This window comes from Micropterus salmoides, unplaced genomic scaffold, assembly GCF_014851395.1.
Source record: "Micropterus salmoides isolate LMB-PRFRI ecotype aquatic unplaced genomic scaffold, ASM1485139v1 Ms_hic_scaffold_11, whole genome shotgun sequence".
NCBI lineage: Eukaryota > Metazoa > Chordata > Actinopteri > Centrarchiformes > Centrarchidae > Micropterus > Micropterus salmoides.
In genome coordinates this window covers 33,050,851-33,076,418 of record NW_024040152.1, presented here as the reverse complement: position 1 = coordinate 33,076,418, position 25,568 = coordinate 33,050,851, and the positions used below count along the sequence as shown (strand labels likewise).

Below are 25,568 nucleotides of genomic sequence, written 5' to 3'. Positions count from 1 at the left end.
TCGATGTACATTAAAGCAAAGAATTGATAACATAACATGACAACGTAAGACGAGGAAGACCTCTATATAAATTCTGAAGGTAAATGAAATGAGAGTGAGTAAATAACTAGAATGTGATGACAGCAGAGCCTGACCTGCTCTTTGAGCCGGTGAATCTCAGCTGTAGCAGCCTTCAGTCTGCCAGCATCTCTGTCCAGCAGCTCCTGGTTCTCAGCAAACCACTGCAGCTTCTTCTTCAGGGCCGCCACTTCCTCTCTGTGCTTGTTCTCCAAGACACGAATCTCAAACGTCTTGTCTCCTGACACATTCAGGACAGATACACATTGTCAGTTAAACCAAAGATCACTACACACATAATATGATATGATATATACACATTTCAAAGAGTAATTATTTACATACAATATAATTTACAAACATATTATATTATGATACATATTGCACATTAGACAGGGTATATTTGTTTATTATTTTACAACACAGGGTTCACTTTATGCTCCCTTTATGGGAATTTTTGTCCTTTATTGGATACACAGTGGATAGATCAGGAAACGAGGTAGAGAGAGAAGGGGGTGCGACACGCAGCCAAGAACCTGGGCAATAAGGACTCGGCCGCGCGCTCTACCACATGAGATAAACCGTTCTTGGATATTTGAATTCCACCACCACTGTTCTGTGTCCAGTTTTACCTGAGGCCGACACAGCTTGAGCTTTAGCTAGGTCTCTCTCTTTCTTCAATAGCTGAAGGTCCACATCTAGAGCCTGCTTTTCTTGCTTCAGTCTGTGAATATCCTCAGACAGCCTGGCCTCATTTCTCTGCACACAGAAACATCTGTGGTAAGAGAGGGGCTGACACAGAACTCAAGTCTAACAGTATTTCAGTGATTGCGGTAGTTACCTGAAAGGTATTTATTTGAGCCAACAAGTCTGTGATGCGTTGAGTGTGATCCAATAAGCAGACGTTTCCCACAGGCCTAGAGGTTTTATTCAGCTGCTCCCTGGTGCAGATGAAAAATACCATAGAATAAACAAACACTGAACAAGACATTTCTGAAAAAAAAAGTCATTTCAAAAGGTAAATTTTATAAGAAGGCCAACATTCATTTAAATGGACATCCATATTTGGAAGTCATGCACAAGCAATAAATCATTCACAAACAGGTCACAGCTTGGATCTTTACTGAACCCACCTTGTGAAAGCCAGCTCATTTAGCAGTCTCTGGTTTTCATCAAACATGGCCTCCTCGTTGGCTTTACTGTTGGCCTGCTGAGCCTTCATCTGTAAATACAGCTTCTCGTTCTCCTGGAAAATAAACGTAGTCTTACTGCAGTCCAGTGCACAAATATTAAAAACTCCTGATGCAACAACTAGAACATGAACTCTCAATTCCCCAAGCCAACCCCCTCCAAACACCAGAGGTGGCTACAGCTGGGAACACAACCTGAACCACCGTGGTGGTAAAATTACATTTTGTCTGCATCCTTGCACAGTAACAAAGTTAACCCAAAATGTCTGCCACAAACACAGAGTCCTAGAGTTGGGAAATACAATGGATATGCAAAAACAGATTAGATGAACTCAATATCAAAGAGAAAGCCACGTACAAATTTAGGGCAGAAACGAAGAGTGAAGACAGTCACATTAAGACATAAGTATTAAGGGAAACAAACCTGCTGGTAACCTTTTATGAGCACCTCCTGCTCTTTAATTTCTTTATTCATCTGTTGGAGCTTTTCCTCTGTAGCAGAGTCAGTGGCCTCGGCCCATCTCTTCTTCTGACTGGCTTCTTCTGCACTTCGCAGCTAAGGAGTGATAAAAACACAGCTTCTTTACTACTTATTGATGTATCACTGTTGCTACTACAGCTGTCCTGATGTTTTATTGCATATAATTCATAGAAAAAATTTCTTTTACACTTTTTATTTTTATGTTAAAGTATTGTTTTCTATTTTGTTGCACATGGGCCCATTCACTGCCCATCCTCACCTATGGTCTTCCTTACTTTTCCTTCCTGTAGCCTATGCTTAAAATACCTCATTAAGCAGATATGATTATGAAAAAAAAATTCAAATACTAGTCATAGTGATGCAACTGCAGAATATACCAGTGAATAAACCTTTTCAAAAATGGCGCAGCGGATGTGAGCGGATAATGATGTTGGAAACTCTCCATGGTGTAGCACTTGGCTTCATGTCTGGTAGGCGTAGAGGTCTATCTCCCACCATTTAAAAATGTAGGGTCCTAGTAGAGAACTTCACTGTAGTTCTATATAGATATCTATCTATCTCTATATCTATCCATCTATATATATATATATAAATAAATATATATATATATATATATATATATATATATATATATATATATATATATATATATATATATATATATATATAAAAACCATGGTTTCACTCGGTGGGAAATAATGGGATTAAATAGGCAGTTTTTCCTTGGGTAAAAGGGCTTTTAAATCATGAGGTTACCATGGTAGACAGAGCACTCAGAGGTTAATGACTCTGAGGAGTCTTTTTGGATACACTCTTCAACAGCAGCTCTGTTATGTTGCTTGTTCTGGCTGTTATATGGTGCATCAGTATTACTGATACATTGGCAGGGCTCTAATTGTAACCAGCTTGTGTTGCTTTTCTTGCTTCTCAACCTTGAAATTCTTCATTTTTTATGAACTTGTTGGGCTGTTAGGTGATGTATTTACATAAGAGTGTTGTTGCAAACCAAAGTTTGTACTTTATCACACCAATGAGAACATTTTCGCACAAACCCTAAGCCTAATTCTAACCTTAACCATTTGTTGTTGTTTCAGCTGTTTTCACATATACACTATATTGCCAAATATTATGATATTATATTATAAATGTTTTAGGACACCCCTCCGAATCACTGAATTTACAGTAGGTGTTCCAATCACTTCCATGGCCACAGGTGTATAATTGGTAGGCCAGATAAAATCAGAGCGGGGTAACAGTGCGCAGAAGTCGTCAACTTTCTGCAGAGTCAATAGCTAAAGACCTCCAAACGTCATGTGGCCTTTGGATTAGCTGAACAGCAGTGCGTAGAGAGCTTCATGGAATGGGTTTCCATGGCCGAGCACCTGGATCCAAGCCTTACATCATCAAGTGCAATGCAAAGTGTTGATGCAGTGGTGTAAAGCATGCCGCCACTGGACACTAGAGCAGTGGAGACGTGTTCTCTGGAGTGATGAATCACGCTTCTCTGTCTGGCAAGCCAGCCCATGGACGAGTCTGGGTTTGGCGGTTGCCAGGAGAACAGTACTTGCCCGACTGCATTGTGCCAAGTGAAAAGTTTGGTGGAGGGGGTGATATGGTGTGGGTTTGTTTTCCCGGGGTTTGGCTTGGTCCCTTACTGCCAGTGAAAGGAACTCTTAATGCTTCAGCATACCAAGACATTTTGGACAATTCCATGCTCCCAACTTTGGCAATATAGTGTATGTAACAATGTACTAACTAAGTCACTTAAACACTGTAGGTAGTCCATCCAAAGGCAAACAAATGAGTCTACAGCCAACTGCCCTCGCTCTCACTCAAACGCTGTGTAGTAGTGCTGACCCCAAATAGTCGAAGATTCGATGCTTCGATGGGCGGAGCCTGATTCGACGATCAAGCTCACAGTCGAAGCTTCGCTGTGAAACAAGGATCATGCCATCCAACGAAGGTTAAAAAAATCAAGGGCAACTGGACTTGGTTGAAGATACTGGAAGACGTTTCGTCCCTCATCCAAAGGACTTCTTCAGTTTGGATTAGTCTGTTGGGATATGTCTATACGAACTTTGAACATCTAGACGTTGCAATATTTGATCACTCTTCTTTGCAGAACTGCTCAAGTTCAGTTAAATCTGTCTGGGCTCTGACTTGGCCATGCAAGGACATTCACCTTTTTCTCCTTCAACCACTGTGTGGTCAGTTTTGCAGTGTGCTTTGGGTCATTGTCGTGTTGGAAGGTAAATCTTCTTCCCGTTGACAACTTTCTGGCAGAGAGCAGCAGATTTTCCCCATGAATTTGACAGTACTTTGCCCAATCCATTTTTCATTCTATCCTGACAAGTGCTCCAGTCCCTGCTGCAAAGAAACAACCCCATAACATGATATCACCACCTCAATGCTTTACTGTAGGAATGGTGTTATTTGGATAGTGAGCTGTATTGGATTTTCGCCAGACATATCGTTCAGCGTTGAGGCCAAACAATTCAATTTTAATCTGACCATAACACCTTTTTCTACGTGGCCTTAGAATCTTCAAGGTGCGTTTTGGCAAAGCTCAGTCGTGACTGCACGTGGCCTTTCTTGAGGAGTGGCTTTTTTCTTGCAACCCTCCCATACAAGCCACATTTGTGGAGAATTTGTGATATTGTTGTCACATGCACACAATGACCAGTCTTTGTCATGAATTCCTGCAACTGCTTCAGAGTTGCTGTAGGCCTCTTGGCCCAGTTTCCTCCTGGCTCTTTCATCCAGTTTGGAGCTGGTCCTGACCCAGGGAGGGTCTGTGTTGTACCAAATACCTTTGACTTCTTAATAAAAGACTTCACTGTGCTTCTAGGCACTGATAAAGCCTTTGACATTTTTTTGTATCCATCTCCTGATTGGTGCCTGTCCACAACTTTATCCCGGAGATCATTTGACAATGCCTTGCCACCCATTGTTGTTTTCAGTTGCACTACCAAGGAGTGAAATGCTTCAGAAAAAGCTCGTTTCATGCTGAGCTAATCAAAATGACCACAGCTGATCACAGTTGAAAGTCAATTGGCTTTGTGTGCTATTGAGAAGGTGATTAACTACACCTGGTTAGGTTTACAAGTCATTTTTAGGAGGGGGGTGATTCTGTCTTTTAATTTGTAATTTTTAAAGTTGGTATTATATATTTCACTTGGATGTTATAAGTTGTAAATACAGCTGAATGAAACAAAAACTGTGTCTGTCCATTTTCATTTCAGGCTGCAGCGCAACAATATGTGATTATTTTACAGGGAGGTGATTCTTTTCTATACCCTCTGTATGCAACAAAGATGGCTACCGAGCATGGAATTTATGTTTTGTTTTTAAAAGGTCCTGTGTTGTGAGTGTGTTTGTGCACCTTGCTTTGCAGTAAGTAGTTCTGTTGTCTGAGAGAGCTGAGTTCCTCCGCTCCTTCCTTCATCATCTGCAGCTCCCTCTCTTTCTGAGCCAGCTGGACTCTCAGCTCCTCCACCACAGAGCTGTCCTCCTCCCTCTGCAAGTCAGACATCAACACTGAACTCAACTGTGGTCAATCAAACCAAACATAACAGAGTTTGCAAATTGTCTACTAACAGTCTATTTTTACTCACATTTGTCCAAATAAAACAGTACTATAATATATCTATCCTGCAATTTAGAAACAATGCTCCTCCTCCATTTCCACACCAATCCCCAACTAGTGAGCATATTGACTTTTTGTTTGGGATCTGCAAGCTTTAGTCTTTTTCTCATTACAGTGCTGAGTCAGCTCATTTCGCAGAGTTCTCATTTTCAAACAAGTCAGTTGTAAACACTAAAAAGTCAGCTGGAGATGTAGTATGAAGTATTTTCTTACAGTTTTCTTTGGAAGGTGATGTGTCAGTCTGGTTTCTTGAAGTCCTCTGATGTCCTGTGTGTCTGTAGCATCCTGGTGACTGCTTGTGTCTATCTGCTGTTGAAGGACAGCCACTAAGGACTGAACAGATGCCACCAGCTCACTGCTCACGTTCAGACCTGCCTCTGCTAATCAAACAAAATAGAAAAGACACATCAGCTCACTCAGCTCCAAACATGACGCATTGATCCACACCTCCACACCATGCTCCCATATTATAGAGTTACGAGCGGATTCAGAAATGGGGTGAAATTTGGAATTACATTTTCAAAGACGAGTGATAACATGAAGAGCAAAGATTTAAAAACAAACAAAAATAAATGTATATACATTTGTAGCATTTGTATCATGAAGGTCAACTTAATAGCAGTATCATCAGAGAGACACAGACCCTTGGGCAGTAATGAGTGAGTGCTACTAATAACCTGTGTGGTCATCTTTTTCTTGGCTCTTTGTAAATGTGGCTTTTTGTCGTGGACGCTGCAGAGGACAGGATACAGAAGATTTGGCCGGAGCAGCAGCTCTATTCAGCCCTGACGACCTGGAAGTCACTGCTGTTCTCCCACCCCCTCTCCGGCCTCTCACAGGAGCCATAGTGGTATTCCTCACTGAAGATGTAGAGGGATGAGAAATAGTGGCGCCATGGGACAACTGTGGAAAAATGCCCATGATGCATCATGGTTACACAATAGTGTGTTAAAAAACATGGAACAAAATGAGGCTCACAACAGAAGTGTGCTGGAGGGGTTAACCATCCCCATGCTAAATGCACTGAACAAAATTATAAACACAACACTTTTGTTTTTGCCCCCATTCATCGTGAGCTGAACTCAAAGATCTGAGACTTTCTCTATGTACACAAAAGGCCTATTTCTCTCAAATATTGTTCACAAATCTGTCAACATCTGTGTTAGTGAGCACTTCTCCTTTGCTGAGATAATCCAGCCACCTCACAGGTGTGGCATATCAAGATGCTGATCAGACAGCATGGGGATTGCACAGGTGTGCCTTAGGCTGGCCACAATAAAAGGCCTTAGGCTGGCCACAATAAAAGGCCTTAGGCTGGCCACAATAAAAGGCCCCTTCAGTGTATTAGGTGTGTATCTTCTGATGCTGATAACTGCTAAAATCTTTGGATATTCAGGTAATATCATATTACATCATTGAAACACATTTGTATGGTTTAAACATAATTCAATTAAAATCCATCCATCGTCAACCGCTTATCCTGCGTACAGGGTCGCGGGGGGGCTGGAGCCAATCCCAGCTGACATCGGGCGATAGGCGGGGTACACTCTGGACAGGTCGCCAGTTCAATTAAAATACATAATTACTTAAATATATAATCTTATCTGTAAGAATATATAGACCAACACTTGTGTAAACATCACACTTTGTTTCAGTAGTAGCAGACCACTACAGCTTAGCCATTGATGTTTTGGATCTGACACCACCACTTACCTTACAAATGTTAAATTATGACTTGTGTCTTTTTGAGAGAACGGTTTCTTTAAAGTGGTCTGCCTGATACAACTAACCTAAATACTGCCAAAATGGAGATAAGTTTGCCTCACCGGTTGTTTCTTGGCTTTGCCAGCCTGAAAGGATGAATATTTGTTCTGATCCTGCATCAGCCTCTCCACTTCCTGTCTGATGCTCCATGTCAGGTTGTGGTTTGGAGGGTCTGGGGAGCTGGAAGGGTGGCTAATCAAAGCCCTGGCTCCCTTTATCTCTGCACCGTGGTCAGCTTTTCCTAGTTGCTTCAGTTGTGTCTCTGGGGAAGTCAGATCCGGGAACGTTCTTTCAGTGTAGTGGGATGTCTTTTCTTTGTCACGTTCTACAGCACTGTAATGAGAAAATATAGAAAAACACACTAAAACTTACTGTTAGCGTTGTGACTTGCTGTGAACTAAATCCAGGTTTGTATTTTAGAGAATGCATACTTTTTCACTTTTGAGCGTGCTAGACTAAGAGTTTCCCTCTGCTTTAAGGCTTTCCTCAAGTATTAAACACATCCTAAACCTAGCTACTTACTGAAAGCAAAGAGAAGAAAAGGTTGTTGAGCTTGGTAAAAATTTAAAGAGCTATTACAGGGAGGAGAGACCTTTAATAATTATCCTTAAATAAGGAAAATTCAACATGGTGTACAGGAGTGGTATGGTGTAAGGACAACATACGGGCTCCAAATGTCTGCAAATGCCACTTGGTATATGTGTCTGATGTTTATTGTAGAGTGTAGGGTTGTCACAAGACTGGAATTTCTAACTTTGATACAATCCTTGAAAAATGTTCAATACCTCAGGGGAAAATTGACACAACAGTGAAGGAATAAAATCCTTGATTTTTATTGAAAGATAAATATAAATATATCATGGCTATAACATTACAATGATGTACAACATTTCTTTTCGTGGCTAGTAGCAGAGAACAGAGCAGAGTTACTGTACATTTACAATATTTAAAACATTTTATATTAATTAAAACAATATTCTTCTTGAGGTAGCACACTTATTCAAATGCCTCTGAGATTGCCACACATTCAAAAGGCACTAAAGAGCAAGTGGAAACAAAACAGTGCAGTCTTATGTATTTTCAAGTAACAAGTGAATAAAGGAAAATCTAATGGAAGAAATCACTACTGTTATATATGCAGACGGGCTTCACAGAGGAGAGTGAGAGTGACACCCATTACTGTACTCTAAAGTGTTTTGCAACTTTCACATGTTTTGCTAACTACACCAGCATGTCAACGTGCTCCTCTGGAAGTCGTGTCTGTCTTGGACTACAAATGAGCCCTGACGTACTAAATACACGTTATGATGCTGAGCTTTAAGCAGTGATGCACAAATAGCAAACTGGGCAAGGTAAGGAAAAGTTTTCTCATTTGTCCTCCACTGTGTGAGTGGGTCCTCTTCAGCACTGGGTTCAGGCATCTTTTCATTTATTGTGTGAACTCATTTTTGAGTTCTGTGTCTGCATCTTCTTCTTCTCTTTCCAGTAAATGGACATTGTCCATTAAATTTCCTCTAACCTCCTCCCTTTAGGTAACACACCTGTCCTAGAATCTTGGGCAGAGAAAGACGGCTGTGTATCAGTAACCTCAACTGTCAAAGTGGAAAATACCTCCCAAATTATAGCCAGAACAGGGGAGAGAGTGCTGCGTTTTTCACGAATAAGGGCATCCATGAAAGAGCTCAATTCCTCTGTTACAAGAACTCATTGTCTGAATCTTTAGCCATAACTAAATGATCTATTCTTAGATAAGAGCACTGTGTGTTAAGCACAACAGCATCTAAGTTAATTTACTTCAGACCATAGTTGAAGTATTTTCCCATCAACTGAAAATCTGCTGTCTGAGATTCCTCAGCCTTAAAAACTCTGAGGAGGATTAGCTTAGCTTTGAGAATTACAAATGGCTGTGGAGAAAACCACTGGACACCACACCTATCAACAACAGTGTTCTGGGACATCTTGTTTAACGCTGCGGTGATGTTTAAAGCTGTCCCCAAACTCTCAAAATTCTTTATAATGGTCGGCGTGTCGGCCCTTAAGGTGGTTTACAAAATTTGTGTGTATGTTCCGGTGTATCGAGTGAGGTGGGTAGATGATAAATATTTTTGTTAATTACATGTCAGCCAGTATTTTTTTGTTACCTGATCTGGTAACACAAAAATATCTATAGTGATATTTAAATTCTTGCTCTACCATCAATAATTAATTATATTTTAGAACAACTCTCCATAACTATGGCCACACATATTGCTGTATTTGAGTCAATAGGTTATTGCTCATGTCATGTCTTATTTGTTCTTTTACCATTTCTCATTTTTCTATTTTATTATAACTGCATGATTTAATATGTTTCATTCTGTTTGATGTAAACTTCTGAGGTGTTTGTGCTGCATACAAAGGATTAACACTCCAATTGGATGACACTGTATAAATAAATGTTTAATGAACTACTAACCAAAAAATGTCAGACTTCTGTGGTTACATGCACAATGTCCCCAAAAGTCTAAGACATTACATGCAACAGTCAGTACAACCAGTGAACAATCAAAATAATATATTTTTTTAACCTTAACTAAAGGTTTAAAAATATTAATAACAATAATAAACAAACAACTGACTGTCTCTTTATGTTTTGAGATTTCATCATTTTGGATGATTGCAAGTAAGACTTTCCAGTCCTTACCTGACAGGCTGGAGGGTGAAGCCTCTGATATGGTCCATCTCTGGCCGGATGGGTCTCATCAACTCTTCTGCGGTGGGTAACTCTAGATACACACAAAATAATGATTCAACATACTTTAGTCCTGTCATGAGCTTGGCATTCGTAAACACTTCAGCGCTGTGGATGTGGCCCATAATACTGTGACCTTTGGACAACTGAAGGCTGGTAAGCTGAACTTGTGCCTTCTCCCCAATTACAGGTGCTGGTCATATAATTAGAATATCATCAAAAAGTTGATTTATTTCAGTAATTCCATTCACAAAGTGAAACTTGGTTATTATATTCATTCATTACACACAGACTGATATATTTCAAATGTTTATTTCATTTAATTGTGATGATTAAAACTGACAACTAATGAAAATCCCAAATTCAGTGTTGGCCAATTGAAAAGTATGAACATGAAAAGTATGAGCATGTACAACACTCAGTACTTAGTTGGGGCTCCTTTTGCCTGAATTACTGCAGCAATACAGCGTGGCATGGAGTCCATCAGTCTGTGGCACTGCTCAGGTGTTATGAGAGCCCAGGTTGCTCTGATAGTGGCCTTCAGCTCTTCTGCATTGTTGGGTCTGGCGTATCGCATCTTCCTCTTCACAATACCCCATAGATTTTCTATAGGGTTAAGGTCAGGCGAGTTTGCTGGCCAATTAAGAACAGGGATACCATGGTCCTTAAACCAGGTACTGGTAGCTTTGGCACTGTGTGCAGGTGCCAAGTCCTGTTGGAAAATGAAATCTGCATCTCCATAAAGTTGGTCAGCAGCAGGAAGCATGAAGTGCTCTAAAACTTCCTGGTAGACGGCTGCCTTGACCTTGGACCTCAGAAAACACAGTGGACCAACACCAGCAGATGACATGGCACCCAAACCATCACTGACTGTGGAAACTTTACACTGGACTTCAAGCAACGTGGATTCTGTGCCTCTCCTCTCTTCCTCCAGACTCTGGGACCTTGGTTTCCAAAGGAAATGCAAAATGTACTTTCATCAGAGAACATAACTTTGGACCACTCAGCAGCAGTCCAGTCCTTTTTGTCTTTAGCCCAGGCGAGACGCTTCTGATGCTGTGTCTTGTTCAAGAGTGGCTTGAAACAAGGAATGCGACAGCTGAAACCCATGTCTTGCATACGTCTGTGCGTGGTGGTTCTTGAGTCCAGCTGCAGTCCACTCTTTGTGAATCTCCCCCACATTTTTGAATGGCTTTTGTTTCACAATCCTCTCCAGGGTGCGGTTATCACTATTACTTGTACACGTTTTTCTACCACATCTTTTTCTTCCCTTCGCCTCTCTATTAATGTGCTTGGACACAGAGCTCTGTGAACAGCCAGCCTCTTCAGCAATGACCTTTTGTGTCTTGCCCTCCTTGTGCAAGGTGTCAATGGTCGTCTTTTGGACAGCTGTCAAGTCAGCAGTCTTCCCCATGATTGTGTAGCCTACAGAACTAGACTGAGAGACCATTTAAAGGCCTTTGCAGGTGTTTTGACTTAATCAGCTGATTAGAGTGTGGCACCAGGTCTCTTCAATATTGAACCTTTTCACAACTAATTCTCACACTAATTTTCTGAGATACAGATTTTGGGGTTTTCATTAGTTGTCAGTTATAATCATCAAAATTAAAAGGAATGAACACTTGAAATATATCAGTCTGTGTAGATTGAATGTATACATTATACAGGTTTCACTTTTTGAATGGAATTACTGAAATAAATCAACTTTTAAATGATATTCTAATTATATGACCAGCACCTGTACATGATCTTACCAAAACCACTGTGTTATCAGGGGTTTCCACCACGGCTTTAAGAGACAAAAGTCTGAAATGTACCAGTAAACCAATTTTAGTTGAAATGACAGTTTACATAACAACTAGCAGTGGCAATGTTGCAACTGCCTGTAGTAACATCCATGTAGTGATGGAGACCTGCCAACAAGTACAAACAGAGGAGATGATGCCTTTTGAAGAGGCAGACAATTCAAAAGCAATTTATTGATATTCCCAAAGTTATGATCTTGAAATAAAATCCCAATTCCTCAATGTCGGAGACCGAGTACAAATGCGGTCGAGTCCGAGACGAGACCAAGACCATCAAAAAGTGGTCTTAAGACTGGTCTCAAGACCAAGACCGGTCTTAAGACCACTTTTACTACAACACTAACACAGGGTGAAAAGAAGAGCTGCAGCAATGTGCAGTATGACAAAAAATATGGTGTTTTTTGAAAATCACCTGTAAACCTGTTCTGGTACCTGAAAATGAACATAATACCACCTCTTTAAGGAATTGACCAGAGCATGACAGAGTGAATGTGGGTACTGACAGCTGTAAACGATTCCAAATTTCAGAAATGGAGGCATTTCTCAGATGCTTTAGAGGTATAGCAATGAAACAGTCTTGTTGAACCATTTTGACGCATTCAATCTTTAAATAGAGACGTGTCAGCCACTTAACTGGGATGTAACTTTTGCAGATGCATCACTCCTCCAGTTAGACAAATGAATTTTACATACAGACAGAGAAAGTCTACCATTTCCCAAATACTGTTTCTACCATGGTAGTGTCTGACCTGATTGATTAGTAGAAGCAGGCTCAAGAGACTGTCCGGCATGCTGAGGGGACGATGGTGAAGCAACTTTGTTGATCCTCCCCCTCTCTTCCAGAGATGAATAATGGTGATTATGGTCATCTGAATCTTCCACAACATGGATCTGTCTGTAGGCCTCATGAAGAGCCTCCATATCTGAGCCTCCACTCTGCACATACAACTGGCCTGTACAGAAAACAAATTTAGTATACTCTGTATAAAAACCAATGCAAGATAAAACAATAAAGGATCTTGTGGGGTAATTGCAACCAATCGTGAAATCCCCGCCAGGTCTGATAAGAAACAACCAGAAGCTCAGTGGTTTATTGTGAGAAAACCCAAACAACAGAAACAGTAAATCATAGCTTACATTTTGATGAAGTCCCGAGTAAGACTGAAATCTCTATGGAATGATATCTGTTGTGTAAAAGATTTGGATAGTTTTACAAGAGGATGACTGAGGCATCTTTATTCAACGCTTTCTCCAATAAGCAGGATTGCTACACTTTTTCCATTTCAAAATTCCATACTTCTCCAGGAATCATTTCATTTTCACATCTGCGCAGCCTTGTTTATTCACTGTGTCCATGGAAACGACGACGGGGTTGGGTTTAGTTTGTTTTACTTTGTAGTAGTTGGCGGCCATTTTATTTCCCCCTTGTGTGTAAATTGGTTTGGCCATACCACTATATATGTTCCCTTGTGTGTCATTCAGTTAGGTCAGTTTGTTTTGTTGTTTGCTGTTCTGAATATAGTTATATTTGTTGACCTCTTTTATAGGTCTGGATGTTAAATTCTTGGTTTCTGTTGTTAGGCATTTTTGGGTAAGTAAAAAAAACTTTTTCAACCAAAACTCCTGTTCTCCTCATTGCTTGACCGTTTGGTCCCTGACAGACAGAAAGTGACAAACCTTTAATGTAGTAGAATTGTGACTGTGCAACAGTATTATCTAGGAAAATACAAGTATCGGATCGGGACTTGGTATCTGCAGACACTCAATATTAAATGACTCGGATCAGGATTAGCGGCAACAAATCTTGATGGGGACATCCCTAACTAATTTCTAACAACAAATACATTTTGAGAGAAACAAAATGCAACCAATGGTTATGTTTTTACTAGAGGCAAACCAATATGGGATTTTTAAGTCCGATACCGATTTCGATATTTGAGGATTTTAAAATCCGACGATATATTGGCTGATATTGTTGGTTCCCCTTATTTTAAGAAACAAATGACATAAACAAAGATTATCCCAAAAAATGTTATGTTGAGACCATACCAAGATACCATGACATAATGCAGTATAAAAAGAAACTTTCAACAAAAGTACAACAAAGTTTATTACAATTTTGAAAAATAAGAGTCAAACGCATAAAACTACAGATTTTTTTTTAAATATCTGATTTGTTATTGAGTACTACTACTAATGAACATTAAAGTAAATAGTGTAATGTGGGGGGCAGCAAAACAGAAACTACTCTACTACTCTAATAATAATACCATATATACCATATACCAATATGATAAACAGGGCTCTCCTACATAGGTAAAAAAATTATGTATATATTTTTTGTCATGAAATGGTTATTACTTTACATACAGTGACTACTTTCTACTATGTAGCATATTCACATCTCGTTTATCCCTTTAACAGTACTGTTAATTCTATCCAAAGCTACGAGAAACCATTCCTCACCGCCATCTGGCTCTATAACCTGTCGTCTATGATACAGTGACACAGAGGAAACGCTGCTGTTGAATTAATCTAATACTAAATGACGGTCTACAAGGAGGACCTGCAACTTTGAGATTTCATACTAACGTTTCACATTCAAAAGAAGAGGTAACGTTAGAGAACTTTGTTAGGCAGGAAGCCGTGTTAGATTCTTGTTCGGCTCACGTTTATTTACATGTCCTATCTGGTTTAATAATTTCTGACACACCGACTGTAAGTAGAGACAAGCAGCTCGCAGATCCATTTGGAATACGTTAAACACACTATAGTTTAACTACTCATTAACAACGTTAGCGCTCCTCCACTGATAAACATGGCTTTGTGGCTAATTTAACAACGGGCAGCGTTAGCTGCTGTAAGTTCTGTTAAATAATATTTAGAAGTAATCAACTGGGGAGAAATGACAGGACCATTCAGTCGAAGTGCCGCACTGTTTCAGATATAAATCTACAATCCCGTCTGCCAGCGTAACGTTATCCTCCACCGCTCACCTACTTTAAGTTTACATGAAACATCCTGCTGTGATCCGGGAGAGTGCAGAGAAAAACAGGACGGTTAGCAAGTCTGGTATGAATGTTTTCAGGAGAGGAGAAGTGATAAGGGCTGAGTTTATTATTATTTTAATAATTTTCAATTAATTGTCAATTGTAATTGACGTGACAAATGAACAACTCTTTGTGTTTGTGAGAGCTACCAGGAGCTCCTCGGTCAGCTGATGTTTTGTTCTGTGGTGCTGCAATGTTGTTAACATTTACAGAGGAGCTGCACAGCACCCTCTGGTGGGCAAACTATGCAACACTCACGACATGGGCGAAGGATCCGACTCTCTGTTTCTCTTTTTAATAGTCATATATCGGCTGTTATAAACGCTGACACAGATATATCTGCAAGTAGCTTATATCGGCCGATAATATCTGCAAACAATCGGTCGGGCTCTAGTTTTTATCAACAGAATAAGTAAATAAATCTGCAATGTCCATACTGAAGGTATCTGCAATTCGTTGACTGAAGTTGTTTTCCTCTAACATCCACTCACAATAACTACAGTATGCGGATTCCTTTTATGGTAATGTTTAAGCAACTCTAAGGACTTGGTTAGGGTGAGAGAAAGTGTGCTGTCTGGTATTTGATTTGTTGCACCTTTTATGTAACTGGATAGCACTCTCCTCTTCCTCACTTGACCCTATTTGTTTGTGTTACCTCTGTCCAGAGATCCTGCTGTGTCCTTTCTTTTGTCTTCTCCACTGGTGTCATCCAAGGAATCATAGAGAGACACTGAGATAAAAGTTAAGAAAGAGTGAGAGACATATATAAGTAAAGAACTAATAAGTGGACGGTTTACTGATCCAGTGGGCAGCCTGTTATTTTAATGTTATTTAAATAACTGTTATTTAAATGAAAACTGAATGAGATTACCAACACTTACACCTTGTAGGTAGTGAGGCCATAATTAGTATTATTAACATGGCATCCACTGTGGTGCTCTGTTATTTAATGGTATAGTCTGTGTACAGCTTGTTTGCCTCAGTCTTCTGAGATTTTATTCCTCCTGACACTCACTCATGACCTCAGTGAAATATCATTGCATTTTCTCTTACCTTTGGCTAGAATTGGAGACATTTTAGATTTCTGAAAAACAGATAATAGTATGAATTACTGAATCATGTAGCAAGATGTGATATGTCCATATTAAAAAGAGAAAGCTCAAAGCACAAAGCCTCAGTAATGCCACCACAATTTCTATTGACCCAGTTCGCTGAAACCAGCCAGCCAATATCACTAGTGGTGCAGACCAAAGATGTTCCTTCTCCACATGTTACTGCTCCACCAAAATTTACATGTCTGACAGAGAAAGTTTAATTTACAGTAATATGTGTTTTATTTCCAACAACTCACTCAACTTTGATGTGTGATTGACACACATTAGTTGAGGCTTCCCAACCTTATCAAAAAACACCTGATAGCTAAATAATTATAGATCCCCCCTACAAACCTCCTCCACTGGGTCTTTTCCATTCTCCTCTTCCTCAAAATCCTCACTGTAGTGTGGAGAGCCTGTAAAGGCTGAGAGAGAAAAACCTGATTGATACACACAGAGGAAGAGAAAAAGAAAGCAAAGATATTTTTGACAAGGCATCATTACTGTTACCTGGCGACTCTCTGACAGTCTCAGTCACTTTGGCTTTCTTTTTATCATCATCCCTCTGCTCCACTGCTTCCTCAGCGTTCCTGGAGGGAGGATATCAATCCTCATTATATTATAGTCACAACCCTGGTATTCAAAGGCATAGCAGCAGCAAAGAGACTGCATCCGAGACCCCTTAGGCAAGCAAGGATCTGTTAGTGTGCAATTCCACAGTGTTCACCGTGTCATTATCGTGTTGCAACGTGTAACATCGGGCGCTCTCTGTCCACACTGAATCTGTTAAATATGCACTTCTGTTACAACATGAAAACAAACCACGTAGCTGTCAGCTGGGAGATCAGACTGGAGACATAACCACTCAAACGATGGGTGAGTACTTGCTATATTCCTGAGTTTGTACTTTTTAAAACACATTTTATATTGTAATATTATGTGTTTCTTTTCCTGGAAATGACATACAACATAGCCAACAGCAAGTAGATTGTTTTTAGCTCACTCACTCACATGACTCATGTCAATGATGTCGATGTAGTGCACTGTCACTGATCATTATCATTTTTCATATGTGTCATTGTCACCGACAGGAACATGTTTTTCTATGTGTGAAGGTGCACTGTCACTGGTTTAATGTCTTTTGGTGCTCCCGACAGCGATTTAATAAAACAGGCTCGTCTATCCCCGTCTTAGCCTTGGTATTGTCCTTCATTTAGGTGTTAATTGTGCAGTGCATCTCACTGTTACTGGTCATTTTAAAGCTGCGTGCTTTCACTTCTTTAATTCACTACTGACCTTACATTATGTTACTGTGATTGTTATGGGAAGGCCTGGTTTGACCATCCTGCATTGGGGCCCAGCACTGACAATATCGGTACCGATACCTTGACTTCCAAAACAGTTCCTGAAAATTACATCGCACATTACAGTAAAATTAGTAGTATAGGATATTAATATATAAAAAATATAAATAACTATAGAAAGGAACATTATTACATCATCCCAGTGGATGATGTGGTGAACGGCCTTGAGCAGATACTCGTTAGCTGTACTGGTTAGCGAACAAGCAGCACAAAGTTCACTCCTCTGTGCAGATAAGCAGCTGGTCTGTCTCTGGACATAATGTAATGTTCTTTTACTGCCTGCCTCTACGATGTGCAATGTTAGACATCCAATCACCGGCATGCTTATTGACAATAATGCTGATGACCCCAGACCCTGGAATGCTGAGTTCACTTAACAACTGCCTTTGTGAAGTTAAAAAATGGATGTCAAATAATTTCCTCCAGCTGAACTCAGACAAAACAGAAATCCTGGTCATCGGGTCTCAGCAGATGGCAAATCAAATACTGCCATCTGCTGGTTCCCTAGTAAATCACATTAAGCCTGTGGCAAAGAACCTTGGTGTTTGGTTTGATAGTAATTTAAATTTCGAGCAGCACACCACAAAGCTTGTTCAATCATGTTTTTATCAACTTAGAAATATAGCAACAATTCGATCTATGTTAACTTTTAAGGACACCGAGACCATTTTACACGCCTTCATCTCATCACGCCTGGATTATTGCAACAGCCTTTTCACCTGTTTAACCCAAAAATCTATTGATCGACTCCAGACTGTCCAGAACTCAGCTGCCAGGCTTTTAACCAGAACAAAGAAATATGACCACATTACTCCTATTTTAGCTTCATTACACTGGCTCCCAGTATGTTTTAGAATTGACTTTAAAATTCTATTGATCACTTTTAAAGCTCTTCATGGCCTCTCGCCTTGTTATATTTCTGACCTTTTAGTCCCATACGCACCAGCACGTACCTTGAGATCCTCGGGCAGAGGTCTGTTGTCTGTTCCAGAGTCTCGACTGAAAACTAAAGGGGACAGAGCGTTTGCTGTCAGGGCCCCGAGGCTCTGGAACAGCCTGCCCGAGGAAATCAGGTCGGCTGAGTCGGTGAACTCTTTTAAGTCCCTTCTTAAAACATACTTTTATAGGAGAGCCTTTCCCGATCTTATTTGACTCTATTTTATCCCTTTCATTTTATTGTATTTCACTAATTTTATATTAATTTTTCATGCTCTTATCTTGTTTTTTTGTATTATTCTTTACACTTGTTAAAGCACTGTGTAACTTGTTTTTGAAAAGTGCTCTACAAATAAGGATTATTATTATTTATTATGACATTTGTTCCTAACTTCAGGTATCAAAACTTGGTACAGTACTTGGTAGAACTGAAGTTTGGTACCCAGCTTGTGCTTAGGCTAAATTTGAATGTGCATGTGTTAAATATGTTGTGTTTTTGTCTACGGATTTTAAACAACAGGACTTGACGCTGGACCAGCTGATCTTGACTACCAGCTATGTACAACATGCTCACCTCCACAACGCAGCTGTATTCTAACGTTAACATCCGTATTAGCCAGCTTTGCTCGCTAATAACTTATTTGTTATTTGGTCTCAGTGATTGACAGCGTTGTGTTAAGAACATAGCTAGACAAAGGGGGGTCCGATTTGATCCGCCTCTGAGTCCGGACCGCAGCGGTCATGCCAGTGTTGTATTACACATAAAAATGTTTTTTAACGCAGCTGGTTCCAGAAACCCGGATCGCCATGTGAAAGACCACATGGCTGCGGGATTATGCCGCAAACGTATGAATGAGTGAATGCGACACAATGGCAGATCACTTTTCTGCTTTTATTGTGGGAACTCTGTATAAAAGCGGCCACTGTGTTTGTGAGAGAGAGGGAGCCAGTGAGAGGAGGGACTAAATTTCCAATAAATCCATCTATGGAAAACACTGCGTTATATCAGAGCACGGCCGTCTACATACCTGAGGTTAGTGCCGATGGTAGAACTTGTTGAGTCCAGGTCTCTGTTCAGGTTGGAGTAATCTATAGTTGATGAAGCAGCTGCTTCTAGTTGGGCAAAGAACCTGGCTTTCTCCTCTTCTTCCTCCAGAGTGTCCAGGCCAATACCGGTCGTGTTCACCGCTGGTACCATCACTGAGTCAATGCACACGTATAAAGAGATCACAGGTGGAAAGCGTGGAAACTGTGACTGTGACACAGGACGTAAAAGTCCTAATAAAAGGGTCTGAAATGCTAAAGGCTGCTGTATACTTCAAACGACTTGCTATTTGGAATACCTAACAGCATAAAAAAGCTCTTATATTATGGTTGAACACACAATCCAAAAAGTCTATACTCAGGTCTAATGATCGGATCATTTTCAAGTGGTCATCTGATTCTTGTTTCCATATTCAATTCAGTATTTTCTCAGAAACTGTGGGAAAAAATGTCAACAACTTAGAATGCAGAAGACTTCACATAGTCATGTTGCAGTTAAGCTGTTCTGTGAATAAAGTACAAGACTTGTAGCTTTTGTCCACTGAAGCCTAACATTCTGTATGAACAAACATTTAAGGGCGACACACATCAGCAGCATGTAACGTCAGTCAAAACAGTCTCCTCTGTTGTTTTCTATGTAAACAGGCAGCTCAGAGTAGTGTTTTCTGTGGGAGATGGGAACTCCCTTTGGGCTGGACTTTGGGCTTTTTCACTTTGCAAACCTCAATAAAGGAGAGGGAAAAAGCCAACAAGCATAATACCACCTCTTTAAGACATGCCATTTGTCCAAGACTCACCCTCTATCTCAGTATTTTCTCTGACGAGAGCAGCTGCTTCAGGCCCTTTTTCCTTCCAGCCAGCGCGTCCTGGATCCTCATCCTCCTCTCGAATTGACAGAGATTTCCTCAAAGACTTCCTGAAAGACTTTCCAGATCCCGCCAGTCCTGGACAAAAATGTCATAAAAAAGCAAAAGTAACGTGTTAGTTAATGCAGGTCACATCGCATACATTTACCTGAACAACCCGAGATTATGTTTCAACTGTTAATAGATAATCTATTAATTATATTTTCCGAAATGTATTTTAGTGTACTTTTTAATCTTATGCAAACTGCTATTTAACACTAAAGCCTGCCTGTTCTTCATATACACACAGCTCACATGCAGGTGGGTACTAATTGTGATTACGGTTGATGGCACCTAGATGAATGGGCTTCCTCTCCTCTCTGTACCCACTTCTCCCCATCTGTGAGTGTGAACATGACTTGCTTGACTCGTGGCTTTTGTTTAAGTCTTTAATAAACTGCATGCTAAATGGTGAAAATGTAACAATTGACTTATTTATGTAGAGATAAGAAATGATACACTGTGCATTGCTACATATGACCCCATACTGCCACATAGTGTCGTCGGCTGTTTCTGTAAGTGAACTTAATTATTATATTCATTATTGCTGTTTTGCCATTTACAGAGACAAAGAGAGAAAGAAGTATCTGGATATATCTGATCAGTAAGCAAACATACATGACTATTTGTCATGAGGTCTATGTGGAAGGCAAGAAAACCATAACTTTAACATACAAAATAAAAACTAAAAGCATGATCGAGACGATGACAACAATCTAAGAGAACTAGTGGTGCTAGTGTTTATCACTCTAATGCTGAGGGACTGATGCGGCACTACCAAAGGGTTTGAGTTGAAGTTACCATCTTCACCGTCCCCCTGGGAAGGACTACCAGTGCTGGCTGTTGGAGTATCATGAGAGTGCGACTCATCAGGGCTCCTCTCTCCTGACACACACTGGAGGTTTTCATGAGTGGGACTGCTCAGACTGTCAGAGCGTGAGTCATCAGATGGGGTTCTTTGTCTCTCCGCAGTTTGGGAAACCTTCAAAACTGTGCCTTTGAGGTTCTTGTCCAATTGAACCAGTTTATTCAGAACACTGCTGCGAGGTTTTGGGACCGGCTTATAAAAGGGCTCCGCACTGACAACTTCAGACAGCGAGAAGAAAAATAGGGTAAAAGATTTTGCATTAGCAACCGCAGGAATCACATAAAGAAAGTAGAAAAAAAGGGCTGAAGAGGTCAACCTTTTTATTGTGAGACGGGAGACTACACGTTTCCCAAAGAAACTAGCCTTCTGTAGACCGCCCCTCATCTCTGCTTGAAACTAGAGGCTCAAGGCTACATTAGCTGCTATTAGCATAACATCTAAATCTCCAAAGGAGTGAACAGACTGACCAACTGTCCTGGGACAGCCATTAAGCTGGCTGAATACAAGTACACATATTTTCCTCTCTGTGTCAGCACCATGTAAGTAGGACCCCTTCCTCATACAAAGAAGCTGTTTGAGAAAATACACTTTCAGGCTCTTTAAATCCAAAGTATCATTAGACTACTTAACAAAGAGCACTAATTTCAGATTGTGATGTACATTTCACTCCTGTACAAGTATATTACATATCAACCGCAGCTTGACTTTTACATATGCAATGAATGGCCATATATCTAGCCAAAAAAGAGGAATTCCTCCCTCCCCTCCAGCAAGCCAGTGACCTGTATTTCTTTTTTCACTACAGACTCTATTTTATGGGTATTTGATTACTGCCCGCTGTAAAATGCTTTTATAAAATCCAATGCCCAAACCCTCTCTCAGTTCCTCCCTGGACAGCAGAACCTAGACACAACTGCAGCCACGTTCTCCTTCTGAAAGCTGCCAGGCTAACGAACGCTAAAATGTCCGGTGTGATGGATGTTATATCGTGGCGAATATTACCTCTCCCTGTTCCGGCAACGCTGTGTTCGTCATCTTGCCACCAAGACACCGTTGGTTTCTGGGCTGACTTCTGACTGCTTTGAGCACCGGGCTGCTTGTCAGAGCTGCACAAATCCACCGAGTCATCTGAAACAGACTGGCAGAGAATCAGGTTTAAGTCAGAGAGATGCCTTCAGGATAAGACTGTGTATGTTACACCATGACACGCTTTTTTTGTTGCGTCCTTCGAAATATTGTAGCATAGACAGTGTGGCTAGCCGCTGTCCTCTCAGCTCTGCTCGACTGTTGCTTAGAATTAAAAACTACTACAGTACTTTCAAGGAGAGAAGTTAACATCAAGTAGGTTTTAAGAGTTTGCCTGGCATTAGCATGCATCTTGGGAGATCCGATCACAAGCTCTAAGTACAGGTGTGAATGCATTGAGGAGGCAGTGAGATCCAACATCCACATCTTTCCATACTGCGCGATTCATGCAACCCTAAATGGATCATCCATGAACAGCACCACCTTCCTCCACAGTGTTACATTACCTCCTTCAAGAACAGCTCAAACTGTTCATCCAGCTCCTCCTTGGTCAGTCTGTGAGTCATAGTAATACTGTCCACTCCATCAGCCAATGGGAACCTAGACAACTGACAGAAAGATAAAAAGAATTTTGTGAACGTAATTACAACTCATAGCATATTTTAAAATAAAAGTATTACACACTTTTTTTATTGGATTTTTAACACAGTAATAGCAGCAGTAGTATATGGGTAATTTTATAGTTTCTGTTTTCCTGGCTCCCACAATACATACACTATTTACTTTAATGTTCATAAGTAGTAGTACTCCATAATTTATATCAAATCACAAATTTCATTTTTTTCTATAGTTTTATTTGACTCTTATTTATCAAAACCGTGATATATTTTATTGTACTTTTGTTCAAAGTACTATTTATAACAACAAAAATAGTTTCTTATTATCCTGCATTATGTCATGGTCTCAACATAACAACATTTTATGGATAATCTTTGTTTATGTCATGCGTTTCTTAAAATAAGGGGGAAAAAACAATATCGGCCAATATATCAGCTTTCGGATTTTAAAAGTCTCAAATATCAAAATTGTTATCAGACTTAAAAATCCCATAACCCCAATTTCCCTCAGCACCTCCGACCAGTATCTCTGCAGTTTGACACACCACCATAAGCAATGAGTAAATGTTCCTACCTCTGCTTTACATTACAGACACATCGGTGAAAGGGAAGGGTTAAAGAAGTGTCTGCCATTAGGAGATATATGTATTCTATTATTTATTTTAAACTGTACTACCTTCATTCGGGTGAAAATCTTTTTAGCATGATTCCAAATCTTTTCCCATGTCCCATCATCAATAGTAGTTGAGAATTTGTTTTCCCATTCCCTTTAAACCTCCTGTGTGTTAGCAGCCAATAAACTCCGCATAACATCTTATAACAGACTAAGAGACACTTTGTCTGATGGCTGAAAACAGCACTTTCTCAATTTTCATCATTTCAGGGTTCTCAATAAAAGTTGTACTCTTTGTAATAAAATGCCTTATTTGCAGAAAACTAAAAAAAAATCCTGTTTAGGTAATTGATATTTCAAAGTATTACACACTTTAAGCACTAAAATGCCTATATGTGATATGGAGGAACAGCCTATACGAATAGTATATATACACCTTATGTTCTTTTCATTGTGGATACCAACACAAAATACTATCAAAGAAAGTCTAAACCTTAAAAAAAACTCTTAATCACAAGATGAATAAATCTATATAATGCACTGTAGCACAAATATGGTATAATCTGAAATAACCATTCTCTATTTCAGTGCTGTTCATACTGTTATATTGTAGATACTGTATACCAATCCACCTACCTCAAGTCATAACTCATGCACAAAATACTTATTTATTCCAGCATCCTTTGCACTATGCTCCATTGTACTGTGTACATGTATGTGTACCTGTATATCACACATTGTTTATGTTCATGGGGTGTATATTTGTGTTGTCTACACTGAAGTCTGTGTCTGATTGTATTTTATTTTATTTTTATCATTGTGATATGGTATTTTTGTATGAGTAAGCACATCGTGAGCAGTGTACAATCCTGAGTCAAATTAAAGCTGATTCTGATCTCCAGGACAAATACAGCTCAATACTCAAGCTTGTGATCATTATAACTGCGATATACATTGGCTAAAATATAGTCTCTCTCTTGTGATGCAGCAGAAATACAGGTGTAACAGTTAATCCATAACATAAATAACAATGGCTCCATTCAGGTTAAGTGTAAGTTCTCTCACTGAGCGCCTGGGAACTGGCTCACCTGACTGTTATGTTGACATTATTCATAAAAAAAGGAAGATTTCTTACTGAAAATAAAGTGCTGCTCGCTAAAAGCGTCTTAGCCTGACGTTAATCTTTAGGAGTTGGCATTTTGAACCACAGCAACGCGAGCCTGTTAGCTAGCTTGGCTGTCAGTAAGTTCGCGTAAACCAGTAAAGTTACAATGTCCGGTGCAAACCTGTCAAAATAAAACCCTCCACTAAAACGATGTTTTCACCCAATTTTCGACTAAAACGATTTCGTAGTTAATGGAAATACATTGCGATGGGGCTATTTGGCTATAAATGCTAGTTTGGCACTTGCAGTGGCATAAATGGCAGTGTAGTAATTGGATTTTGAAGAAAATACTGCCTTACTTCCGGAGTTTTTCCAAGAAACTTGACACAGCCGACAGCAGCTTACTTATGTTTATCCCCTTAGCTGGTAATGTTAGCTGGTCGGAAGGGAATGCTAACCTACGACACTTTCATTAGCGCACACGTATCCGTCTTGAATCGAAATAACTCACATAACAGACTCGACTTTGGCAGCTCTCCAAGCTGAACACTTGTTGAAACGTCCCCCTCCTTGGTTTGTTGTTTTGAGTGTCTGGCAGTTCCCGCGACATTACCCGGGTGACACAGTCATCCTGATTGGCTAGGGGGGGAAAATCGTCATACGAGAGGACAACCAATAGACAAACAGAAACTGAATCCTTTTTTGTCTTTTTTTAAATAAAATTTCATTATTATTTTTAATCAATTAATTATTTTAAAAAAAAAAGGTCTATTAATATATACACACACGTTACTGTTTCATTTATTTATTTTATTTAAATTTTAATATATATATTTTTAACACACACACGCTTACTGTTTCATTTATTTATTTTATTTAAATTTTTAATATATATATTTTTAACACACACACACACAAACACACACAAACACACACACACACACGCTTACTGTTTCATTTATTTATTTTATTTAAATTTTTAATATATATATTTTTAACACACACACACACACACACAACACACAAACACACACACACACACGCGTACTGTTTCATTTATTTAAGTTATTAAAATTTTTAATATATATATTTTTTAACACACACACGCTTACTGTTTCATTTATTTAAGTTATTAAAATTTTTAATATATATTTTTTTAACACACACACGCTTACTGTTTCATTTATTTATTTTATTTAAATTTTTAATATATATATTTTTTTAACACACACACACACACACACACACACACACACACACACAAACACACAC

The 25,568-nt window shown here is 39.6% G+C and overlaps 1 protein-coding gene across 1 annotated transcript in view; it reads right to left on the bottom strand.

Annotated features, from left to right (window-relative positions):
• LOC119898141 (centrosomal protein of 162 kDa-like) overlaps positions 1-24,913 on the bottom strand; it is a 35,167-nt gene extending 10,254 nt beyond the window's left edge. The window contains 21 exon segments of the mRNA XM_038712317.1: positions 135-298; positions 690-816; positions 899-998; positions 1,191-1,303; positions 1,672-1,803; positions 5,111-5,245; positions 5,588-5,754; positions 6,052-6,277; positions 7,201-7,471; positions 9,822-9,903; positions 12,424-12,627; positions 15,380-15,454; positions 15,778-15,808; positions 16,173-16,243; positions 16,329-16,408; positions 19,147-19,318; positions 19,960-20,106; positions 20,869-21,153; positions 21,938-22,073; positions 22,468-22,569; positions 24,808-24,913. Coding sequence (XP_038568245.1) covers positions 135-298; positions 690-816; positions 899-998; positions 1,191-1,303; positions 1,672-1,803; positions 5,111-5,245; positions 5,588-5,754; positions 6,052-6,277; positions 7,201-7,471; positions 9,822-9,903; positions 12,424-12,627; positions 15,380-15,454; positions 15,778-15,808; positions 16,173-16,243; positions 16,329-16,408; positions 19,147-19,318; positions 19,960-20,106; positions 20,869-21,153; positions 21,938-22,073; positions 22,468-22,569; positions 24,808-24,906 — 2,919 coding nt within the window. The 5' untranslated portion in view covers positions 24,907-24,913.
• Between the last annotated feature and the right edge of the window lie 655 nt (positions 24,914-25,568).